Source organism: Melozone crissalis, unplaced genomic scaffold (assembly GCF_028551555.1).
Source record: "Melozone crissalis strain CALT ecotype California unplaced genomic scaffold, PUWL_Pcris_2 ptg000019l_1, whole genome shotgun sequence".
NCBI classification, from domain to species: Eukaryota; Metazoa; Chordata; class Aves; order Passeriformes; family Passerellidae; genus Melozone; species Melozone crissalis.
The window spans coordinates 7,797,748-7,810,070 of NW_026535797.1; the positions used below are offsets into that span (position 1 = coordinate 7,797,748).

The following is a 12,323-nucleotide window of genomic DNA, read 5'->3' on the forward strand; positions in this document are numbered from 1 at the left end:
ACCGTCAGATGCCTATAAGAAGGTATGGAATATGCAATAGAGGGTTACAGTAAAAACAAATCAGCTGTTTTATTTATTTTATTTTCAGCTAAGGCATTATTTGCACACCCATTAAAAATAGCAGGAATTAACCCATATACGTTCCATGTACTGAAATTAGTCATTATTCTTGTATTAAAGAAAAGACATTGCACTGATATCTACAGTGAAGGCCATAAAGAGCCATTAACGAGTCCTGAAAGAAGGATCATGTCTCAGCCTCTTCTACCACTGTAGGCAGCTGATAAACACTTGCCAAAAGTAGATCCAGGCAATATCCACAGGCTATTCTCACCAGGAGCATGCATGAGTGCATTTCCCAGGCTGCTCTGACACATTTCTCTTTTTTTGGCTCTCAGGACAAGAGACTGTGCTTTTTGGCCCCAATGTGTGCTGTATGATTATACAATACGAGTTCTATGTTTATTTTTAAAGCCTATGCATAAAATATGGATACGAACATCAGAGAAGGGAGAAACTATTTATGGTAAGAACAGCAGTGGCACAAGATAGGAAAAAGATTATGGACTCATTAAATTCTCTTCTATTTATAGCCTCCACAATCCTATAGGGAGGCTTTTCCATAAGTGTACAGCTCAAAGGGTTGGAACCACTCACCAGAATGAAAGCTGACACCTACTCAGTCTTGCCTTATCCCACAGTTTTCCTCCAAAATGTATTCTTATCACATATTTACAAACAACAATCTTTTTTGCTCTCAGCCAGTCTTGTGAAATTAAATATAACAAATCCTTTTATCATCTCCTAAAGGCTCCTCATGCTTCACTCAGCCCTAATACTACTTGCCATGCAGACCCTTTTTTCAGTTTGTCTTCCTTAAAAGTGTGTTGCCAAAATACTGAAAAATATTCAGGGCCTTGAGAATGGCATGGATGTTGCTACACCTTGCCCCACAAACCAAAATCTTTAGACAAAATGGAACAAAAATCTGCAAAATTTATAAATAACTTGAAGGTGTTTGGGATCAAACTATAAAGAACCACGTTAGCTGGACTTGAGAAAGCAGAATTGTGGTATTTAAAACCAAAATGAGAAAAAAACTGTACAACACATACCTATATCATATGAAAGAAAGTCAGCAGAAAAACACTTTGCACCGTTGCTCAGGGAAGTATCATTATGAGTGTTTCCACCAAAAACAAGCATAGCTCCATTGATTAAGACAGCTGAATGAAGGTATCTTGCAAAGCCACTCTCTTTCAAAATAGTCCTACAAAACATAAGAACAAATACATACCAACACATGAAAAACTGGATATGGGCATCAAGAAAATTTGTACATGAAAGCAACACAAAATAAGAAAAGCAGTAAATTATAGTTATTACTCAGTAAATACAATGACATTTAATCAGATTGCTTCTAGCATTATCCATTTTCTCATGACACAAAATACATATACATTTATTTAAAATATGACACTTTTAGTTAAAATAAAACAGTGTGCCAAATAATATAGCTGAAATTAGTTTTAACATGTTTCTATTCTTCAGAAATTATTACTGATATGGTAAATTTTACTCAAAACTGAATGAAAACTCATTTATAGCATTAATTCCTATTCTTATATATACTTAGCCACGTTAGTTTTTTGCTCAAGGAATGCAATAAAAAATTCTCTAGAAGGCTAAAATAATCTTTAGACCATCCTTAAATTACAAAAGAAAAAAAATTCTAAATAATTGAACACAGACCAGAAAAAGAAATGGTAGAACGTATTCTAGGTATTGTAAGAACACTTGCACTGCTTCATAAACTTATTCAGACTGGTAAACTCTAACATAGTAAACTTCAGTGCTAAAAAAAAAACTGTCCAGGCAATTGAGGCTTTGATCTCTGTCTTTATTCACTTCAGCCTCTGTGTGTGTGGTCTGCTTTGTGCCAGAGCAGTGGCACAGCCCCAACAGCAGCCAAGAGCTATCAATGCCACAGTTTGAAAGGGGCAGATGTGGGGCCAGCAGAAAGAACAGAATACAAACTTGATTCAATCCCAGCAAATAAATCTTACCAAGGAAGAGAGTAACCATCTGTGGGGTTTGCCAGATGAATTAGTTAAGCAGACCAGCTGTAGACATGTTTGTGAAGAGCTGATTAGATCATCGGTACAAAATACCTTCTACATTCTCCTAATAACCTTTTATTGTTTCAGTAATCGAAGTTTACAAGTTTAGACTCTCATTTTCATTTATGTTACTACACACTGCTCCAATCTACAATTAAGCTGTTAGTCATTAATTTCCTGCAAGAAACTGACTCAACAATCTTTCCTTATGAGTGAATAATACTGTCTCTCCTGAACCACTCTCATATTTGTTCAGTATTTTTACATCATCATCATCATGTTTGAGGGAAAAGGTTTAAAGTACATCTCATTTTTCTTACATAATAACATAAATCAATGAACAAACTTGAAATATTTTAAGTGATAAAAGATTGCATGTTTTAAAAAGTTGAAAGGAAAGCATCAAACCTGAATTCTCATATTATTATTGAAATAAATTCCCCTCTAGCCCTGGAAAGTAACATCAAAAGAAATATCAAAGACTAAGTAAAAATAAATGAGGTTTTTATTGCTTAAAAATGTGACAATTCCTTCAATCCACTTACATACCTACACATGTGCTTCTGCTTTTGACCCCCTTTTTTTTCTTTCCTATTAAGCGACTTGCTTTTCTCTAGTGTATTTCTGATTAACATACTTTGAAAACAGAGCACCACACAAGTGTGTTTTTCTAACCACAATTTGTCTTGATACAGGGTACTTATGGTACCCCCAGATAAATGTGGTATTTGGGTTCAACTCATCCGATAACAATATGGAAAAATCAGAATTACATGGAAGTAGAACAAGACATTATTTTTAAGTTATTTTCAACTGGCAATGGAGGAATTCTGCTGCTGTAACTTAAGAATTATAATATCCTAAGAACATGTTATCTTTGTCCATTTGGACTACAGAGACCTTTCTGTCTTTGCTTCTGCAGTTTTCTACAGCCCCTGTTGCCTAATTTACACTAATTGCTATACACTAGGCCCTGCCTTGATGATCTGCCTTGCAGCTGTCTACAAATAGTTGTGTTGATCACTAAAGGCCTGAAGAGACATACACTGTTCTGGAGATAACTAAGGATTCTCCTCTACACAGTAGATATATATAAAAAAAATCTCCACAGGTTTGTTTTTTGGGCTACTCACTTTTCTACTTGTGACCCAACTGCTGGTCCCTACCACAGTGTGGTTTTTTTTCCTGTAATTTTTGCATACTGTGTGCTGAGTTTCATCCCTCCCAGTAACAGCAACTTTTCCTCAAGATTCAGCAGAACTGGAAGTTTGTTGATTTGGCCATGATTTTCACTATTCATTAGCATCACTAATGAGGGCAATCTAGAGAACTCTCCAACACATATCAACCCCATGCAAATTCTGTGAGAGTCTCAGCAGGTTTCCCCTGAATCCATTATTTATGCACATATTCGTGTACCTGCAAACATTAGTCCTGTTAACTACAGCAGTGCCAAGGGCTGCAAGCAGCAGCACCACTCTGGAATGGGAACAGAAACACCCAGAAGCCAGCAGGTGCTTCCAGCTTCAGGCCATTATCCAAGCCCAGCCCCCCATTGTGCCCCAGCTGCAGCAGCAGGGCAGTAATGCAAAGCAATGCAGGTATTGCCAGCACCGTAATACCCCATTGTGTATTAGGAATACAGTCCACATTAGGGATTAAAATGTTGCCCTCTCACATTCCAAGAAACATAAAGCTTGTTTATTTGATATTAAGAAATTAAAACCTATATGGAAATGAGTTGAACAGGTAATCAGATTTGTGTACCTCAACTTACTGAAGCCTATGAACCTTTGCCAGATCAGCCACAAAAATGGAAGGAGTGCCAGAGACAAAGAGTGAGGATCAGCAAACGGCATGGACATGGGCATGAGAGAGCCATCAAAATTCCAACTCTTCCTCATGCCACACCCATCCAGTGCCACATTCAGTCTCTTTCCTCACAGAGTGCTTTTGAATGCTAATCATAAGGTGTCACAGATACAGTAAACAAAGATTCAGATTTTATTACTAGATGTCATTACTCCATCCTCATGCGCATTTGAGCCCATTTTCAAGTGCCATAGTAAAATTCACTCCCAGTGCAAATCTCACAAAATAAAGACTTGAGTTCTCTACAAGCTGCAGAGAATGCTACATTAGTATAGAGCCAAATGAAGTATTCTTTATTAGTTTTTATATGAATAATGCATAAAGCTATTCTAGCAATTATTATTATTATTTTATTTTTGAACAGACCATCAAAGGAAAAAATATCACTTTGTTCCAAAAATAGAATAAGAAAGCATTAAAATTCCAGGAACTCATAAATACATTAAAAGGAAAAAAATTCTTGTATTAATGTTTCCAAGTGCCATGAGTTAATGGTATTAGAACCTCAGTGAAATCAAACCCATGTTTCTAACATCTGAGAGCAAATTTTGGTGCTTAAAGTGAAGCCATTAGAACTCTAAATAAATATTAAATTGCAAGAATAAAATGTTCAAAGAAATAGTTCTTGATCTCAAATCATTTCTAATGTAAGAAAAAACATTCAAGGTCACTTCCTGGACATAACATACATGAAGCCTTCATAAATTACTATAAACTTGAGGAACAAGGGACTGATAGAAATAGAAAGACCAAGAGCATTCATAACTAAGGATTCCTACATAATACCAGAGGTCTTCTTATTTCTGATAGTTTTGTGAAAAATAACCTTCCACAGTTCTTAGGGTTTTCTCCTTCTTTAAATAACAGCCACTGTAATGTACATCAGCCTGAATATACTTATTCATACCATGAGGAAACAGTTCACATGGGCTATTTCTGCACAGGGGTTATGTCTGGAAAGGAGAACCTTTTCCCAATTTGTAGAACATGCACAAAGCTTCCTCCCTGCCATCCTTTCAATTAATAGCTCCACTAATCCATTGAATCAAGTGTAGTCTCTCACCACAATTCTTCCATTTATTGTTGCAGAGAATGTGTTGTTCTGAAATGTGCAAAGGCTATAGAAGTACCTGATGACTTTGCTAGAACCTTACTCTACACTTCTGTTTTATTCAGTAACCTACAACTTGGTTTCCTACATTATAAATCCAACTTACCATGTCCGAGTATTAACTTCATATCTGTAAAGATCATCCACCAATCCATATTTATTGCCAGGCAATGCTTTGTATCCACCATGGACATAAATAGATTTTGTCAGTTCATCATAGACACTGGTATGGCCGTATCCACCTTGAACAATTGCTCCTTTCGTTTCTGGGACAAGCCAAGAGTTGGACCCTTGAAGAGACATTAAAAAAACCCATCATTTAAAGGCTTAATACTGCTAAATCACAATAGTAGGAGTTTTAAAGATATAAAATAATTTCCAATATAATTCTAAATATAGCAATAACTATGGGGATTTATTTTAAGAAGTAGTTTTATACCAACATATCAAAATATCTGCAATTAGATAATGTTGTCAGACTACTACCTGCTACTCACAATCAAATCAAAAATACATCATTGTTACAGCTGCCAGGCAGTATCTCATCCTCTCCCACATGTGACTTCAGCACTCACACAAACAAACAAAAAGCCCAGAGCTTTTTGAAAATATGAAATTAGGAGTTATGATTAATTCTCACCAGAGATGGCTGATGAGAATTCAGTGCTCCAGCTCCTTCAGATTCATTAGGAACACCTGTGCTCAGTCACAGGGAGTCTGAGGAGCCTGGCAGACACTGAGCTGCAGTGAGTTGTGAGAAGCACGTAACATAAGGCAGCTCCAAGTGTGCATGGATATGGGCAGACACTTTGGGAGTAACCATAAAATTATTGAGCTAAAATCCATTTCTAACTGCTGTTTCTTAGTTCTTTAACTGCAAATATACCCATTCAGTTGCAGAAGACTCACAAAAGAATAATTTGACATCAGCTCATTCAATTGGCATTTAAATCCATGTTTTACATCACATGATTAATAACTGCAAAGAGACACCAAATAAAACCAGCCACAATAGCTGTTAAGACTGAAGAAGAGAATACAACTGGAAAATGTTTTACCATAGCAAAAAAAAAAAAAAAAAAAGAAAAAAGAAAAAAAAAGACACCTATTAAGTTCCTGCAGCTTGTAGCCCAAAAATGTCTTTTTTTCCCACTCCATCTTCCCAGATGATGATGTAAGTAACAAAAAGATCAAGCCAGGAGGTATTTCCTGCACTAGGCAGCCTATAGAGAAGAGCCTGTGATGATTGGGAGTCAGTGCTACAGATGTGAAACAAGAAGTAATTCACTTTCAGCCTCGTGGAGATTGACAGAACAGAGTCTGGACAAGGACATCCAAAGTGGAGCCATCTCCCAGTTCTTAACCTCAACTGGCTACCATTCTAAAGTTACTTATCCAAGGCCAGCACACACAACCATAAACCTTGCTTCCTCTGAAAATTAGGCTAAATCTCATTCTAATTTTTATCTGATATTATGTAGGTAGCTTAGATTAACTTTTCCCTCTCATGAAGAGGCTCATGATTTTCAGTTATTACTTTTTCTAGCATACTTTCCTTAAATAGTTTCCAGGCATTGCCTCTGTAAGTTACATTTTTTTCAGTAACAAGTGCTTATGGCAAGTTATAAAGTATAGATTCTGAGGAAGAATTGTGATGATTTTTGTGTATAAGAATGCTGGTATTTGTGGTAATACACTATTTATAACTGACACAGAATATTTACATTATTTATGTGTAGTGTAATGTAAGCAGTATTTTATTTCAATCCCCATGTTAGATATTATCAAGCCATGAAGAAGTGCAATTCTGAACACAAATATCAAATTTGTACTGATAATACTGTACATTAGATACATATTACTTTGATAACTAATAGATTTACTTGGTACAATTTCTGTAAGAGGGTTGGTGAGAAGTCAGCCTGCAGATACACATTTCTATTGCCAAGAATATCTTCATTTATTTATTTAATGATCAGTCCTAGAGATTGGCATATTTGCTTTCAGGGAAAAAGAACTATTTCTCCCCATAAATTGGCACAATGCTGTTGATAATATGCATAATAGAATATTTTGCATTTCTATCTGAATGGTTCATGTAGCATTAACGGAGCATTATGGTTTATGTAGCAATGTTGTATTTGATGATTCTGAGGTCTTTTCCAACCTAAATATGTCTATGATTCTGTGCAGTATTTAGAACACTGTCACAGTAACACTGCATATTGCATCACTTTACATGACTTGGGCAGAAATATGAAAACCTGTTCCTTCTTGGATAAAAAAAAAAATGCTATGAATAACTACAGAAATTCAAGGAAAGAGGTCCAGCAACATCTTTCTGAAATACAAGCCAAAAGCAGTGTTAGTTGCTCCTTCTACTTCCCATTCTAAAATTTAGCTGAGTTGCCTGAATTTCAAATACTGAAATGTGTATGTACAGTTTTGATATCATTCACACTTCAGCATCGCGAGTATTGCATCACTCACACAAAAAGACAATCCTGTCTGTATTTAAAGACATTACTATGCATAAGATCTGACCTTTTGAAGCAGCTTCTTGACATGAATCTTCACCTAGCTTTTTTCAACAAAAATTCCATTTTTATTGAGGATGTTTACATAACTCCTCATACTCAGAGATCCCTCTCTTTCTATCATTATATCATATGAATATTGAAGTATACATAAGAAAAAGAAGTACTTGATTGACCAAACTAGTAATTGAAATTACATTCTCAACAGCTTACAAGTTCAAATGCAAAGAGAGCTTCATGAACAAACATGCCAGAAATAAGGAAATAGGAGGGTTTAAAATTTTTTTCCAGATTTAAATTTCAAGTCTAGTACACAATGTAAAAAAAAGGAAGATACATTGGTCCAATTTGTCCTTATCATAATACAATATTCAGATAGATCAGGTAAAAAGAACAAAATGTTCAAAAAGCACCTTGGTGTACCACTTTCATTTTATCACAGTGACAAACTTGAAAATTTTACAAGCAACAAAGAAGCTTATGTTAACTTTAACAAAACAGAGGAGGCATGTTACATCATGGGGCCACTTTTTTTTCTATTATTTCAAAGAAATACTTCTAACCAAAAGCAATCTAGAACCTACTTCTAAAGCACTAAAAAAATTGGGCTAAAATACCATGATATTATATTAATCCAAAGAAATCTCCGTATTGTAAAAGAAATCAAAATCACAGAAGACTTATTCAGAAATTTCTTAATATATAAGGAGCCTTTATAAACCTCAGCTAAACCAAAACAACATTATTATATTCACCTTGAGACTCACATTGAGATTCTTAGAAGGTTTATGAGGTATTGCTAACCTAAAGGGAAATAAATTTCCCTGGGGAGTAACCCAGAAAAGCTTTATGGTTCAAGTTAGTAAAATCATTCACATAATTCCCATATCAGGATTTACTGGCTCCTCAGAAGTCGTAAGTCTGGGTGCAGCAAGAAAGGACAACAGGAAGCTCTTTTCTTCCTGCAGCAAGCACCACACCTCTGGAGTGGAAATAAATTCACGTGCCTTTGCATGGTGAAAATCTGCCTGCAAACCCTGCCCAATTATTCCAGAATTTATTTTACTCTCATAGAAATTACTTTCTCCCCTAATCCGACAGTGCCAGAGACATTTTGAGATTGGCTACACCTTTGATTGGTATGTTTTATTAACAAGAACTACATCCTGCATGAAAAGCTAGTGATTTCCACAATTATTTAAAACCTCTTCAGGTGTTTGTTAATCTAGATCTCACGGAAATCATGGCCACAGCAACTAAATAAGGCTTTAGCACCAGAATTCCATGTACCAAGTTCACAAAGTACTGGATCCTAGAGGTTTCAGCTCATATGAACCAAAGGACAAACTGCCTCTATGTCTCTTTCTAGGCATGTAGCAAATGCTTGAAAAAATAGCTTTCATTAGGACTAAAAGCCATAACTGATAACATGTAGAAATAATAACAGTACAATTTGAAATGTTAAAGTAATGTGATTTTAAAACCAGCAGAGAAAGAAAAATAAGAACCTGATTTTTTCTTTATATAATATCAGAAGCCTTATTTTTATGAAATTTCCTTTCCTACTCAGGTGAATTCACAGGAATGCTTCTCACTTCCTAGGTCTTTTAAGTTTGGATCCCGAACTGCTGAAGTGCTCCCAAAAAATCAGCAATTCTTAATTCAAACCACCAACTGGAATTTTATGGTTAAAAATGTGTTCCTACAGCTGCAAAACTGTAGATAAATGCCACGGCCAACACAGAATTCAAGAAAATTTACCACAAAATTCACTTAACTTAGAGAGGAGGGAAAGGAGGGAGATGCAGTGAGGTGAAATGAAACCTGAGAATTCTCTGTGGCAGTAATGGTTCAGGCACCCCCTGTTCTGCAAAGCACTGGGAGCCCCAACAATCAATCCTCCATCAGATGAGGAGACTCACTGAAGGCAATGGGTTTCCACAGTAATACCCTGGAACTGTTACAAGTTTCCTTTCTGTTTGATGCAAGTGAAGCACATTTTCTCTAATAAACTAAATCTCTCACTAGAATATGACAAAAATATACTCTCAAAAAGGAAACATTAAAAATTGAGAATAATTGACACACAACTCACAGAGAACTGCCTTCTCTTACTCCAAGCTTATCCCCATGGTAGGGAAGGTCTGAGGTTTTTCTTTGTTTCTACACTGCTTAACTACACTGTTTTATTAATCCTCCACAAACATAGCTGTAACATGAAAAAAAAAATAGGAACAAGCTGTCCATTTCAACCATAAGGCCATCAATAAAATCAGCCAGGCAGAAAATTTTACAATACAAATCATGTTCCCTTCTTCCTAATTAAAGTAACAACAATAATAGGTGAGAATAAAATTGATACTTCTAGTCCATATTAAATCAGCAGCATGTGAAGAAGCAAATAACTTAAAGTTCCAACAGAAGAAGCAAATAATTTAAAGTTTTCCAATAAACATTACAGTGAATGAGCATGCAGAAACTAGAACAACATGTTGTTTCCTTCACAGGAAAATAAGCATCTCTGATATGTCAAAAAACAACTTTCTGAAAGTCAGTTTTTCTAAAAAATGGCCTTTAATGCTTAAGAAATATTAGAATACTGTTGTAAAACATCATTCTAAGACCAGAGTTTTATAGTAGCTTTTATGCAGTTAAATTGGAATTTTTCAGTGTGACTAAAGAACATTATGGTGCTCTTCCTCTTACTGCCATTCACTTTTATCCTTTTTCAACACTGTTATATAATTTTGACACTGCCATCAGAGATAATGCCAGAGAGCATAAGAACCATCTGACTTTTGAAGGGATTTCCTGAACCTAAAAATCTGTTTAAGCAGTGATTATATAAATATGCATATATGAAAAAAAGTTAAATGGAACAATTAAAAACAATTACCATCCCTTAGTATGTAGGTATTACTTTGAAATTTGTATTATGCCTTCTGCATATTTATTTATTGCATAAATAACTGAGACTCAGATAAACTCAATAGGAAAATGAATTAAACAAAAGTAGAAGACTATAAATTTAATTAGTAGGCATATAAATATAACTAAGGATTTATCAGGTATAGATTTTCCATATTATTCCATTGAAATAGCATCTTAACTGCACCATGGATATGATTAAAAGATTTCTCTTAGTTTATTTGATTTCAGCATTTAAAATCACCCCAGAAACAGCTTGCAGTTCACAAGGGGAATCCCAGACAGACATGGTAGTTTATTTAAAGAAAATTAGAGTTCATTTTCAATTATTACCTCTAACAGCAACATGTGTATCTTCAAGAGAGAACCCTACCTATAATGATGAACTAAGTTATTACATTTAAAAACAATACAACAGAAAGAAAATAATATACCAGCTTAAAGAACCTTTAAAATAACCAAATTATTGTTGGTTTTGCTCTTCTACTGTGTGGTAAAAACAACAAGTCTGTGTTGAAAAACTATGTTTCATCACAATTACCACAGTGAAGAATTTCTGGTTTCAATTTTTATCCTCTTTAGGGTACCACAACCACATACAAAAATGGAAAATGTCATGGTGCTCCAAACACACATGAAACACTATTACTGGGCAAGAAATCAAGTTATAACTTGAAGGAAAAAAGGTGAGACTTTATTTAAATTGAAAAATACACACTTTTCTTTCTGAAAAAAGAAAAATCACCTTTTTTCACTTAAAAAAAACAGTACTTTTTGTATCAGTTTGTGATCAAAATGATTTAAAAGTGACTTACTGATGTAGTACTCCTGCACGATGCTTGTGTAACCATATATGGAGGAATATCCAAAAATTACAATCATAACCACATCTCTGCTGTCCAGCTCTACTATGTGTGCTGAATGACCTTCCACAGCATATTGCTGTCCATGGACCAGGACTGCAGGAATTCTGGTACTCCATGTTTGACTGGGTATGTTGAAAACCCACAGTTCATCAGTGACATTGCCATAACACGTTTCAATTTTGCCTCCATACATGTAGATGTCTTCCTGTAAAAATGGGAAGGGAGAGAGGAGAAAGCAAATAATGGATTACAGAAAGATAACATCTGAACTGCATACTCCTCTGCTGAGCAGTATTTCATAACTGAGCAATCTGATTTAAATCTTCCCATTTAATCTTACATTAACCAGCTCAATATCAGACACTAATCCCAGACAATGATACTTAAACTAAACCAACAATGATAAGGAGTCTATTTCTCTGAAAAATAAACCTAGCCATGAAAATGACACCAAAATGAATCTCAAAGAGATTATTTCAACCAGAAAACCTCTAATTACATGGCACTTCTAATCCATACTGCAGCATTCTATTTTAAAAAAAAAGCTAAACAGAAAGGATATTATATTGTTTTCTTAAGGAACAGTTCACAGAATTAAAATGTGATTTTCCACACACTTGGTCTATGGGTATTTCACTCAGAACATGGGCAAGAGAGAACATTCTCTCCTTCTAGCAAAGTTAACCTAAGTTCTTAGAAAATCCAGTCACCAGAACCCAAAGAAAAGGGAAAATGCATACATGGAATCATAGAAGGGTTGGAAGGTGCCTTAAAGATCATCTTCTCCCACCCCTATCACCATGGGCAGGGACACCTTCCACTATCCCAGGTTGTTCCAAGCAATCTTCCACTATCCCAGGTTCTCCAACCTCATCTTGGACACCTCCAG

General features: G+C 35.3%; 1 protein-coding gene across 3 annotated transcripts in view; it reads right to left on the reverse strand.

Moving 5' to 3' along the window:
• Positions 1-12,323, reverse strand: part of ATRNL1 (attractin like 1) — a 428,574-nt gene that overhangs the window by 352,248 nt on the left and 64,003 nt on the right. For all 3 annotated transcript variants that reach the window (XM_054276784.1, XM_054276783.1, XM_054276785.1), the window contains exons 8-10: positions 11,384-11,639; positions 5,210-5,393; positions 1,116-1,270 (exon numbers count right to left, since the gene is read on the reverse strand). In XM_054276784.1, the coding sequence (XP_054132759.1) occupies positions 1,116-1,270; positions 5,210-5,393; positions 11,384-11,639 (595 nt within the window). The remainder of the gene's footprint in view (positions 1-1,115; positions 1,271-5,209; positions 5,394-11,383; positions 11,640-12,323) is intronic.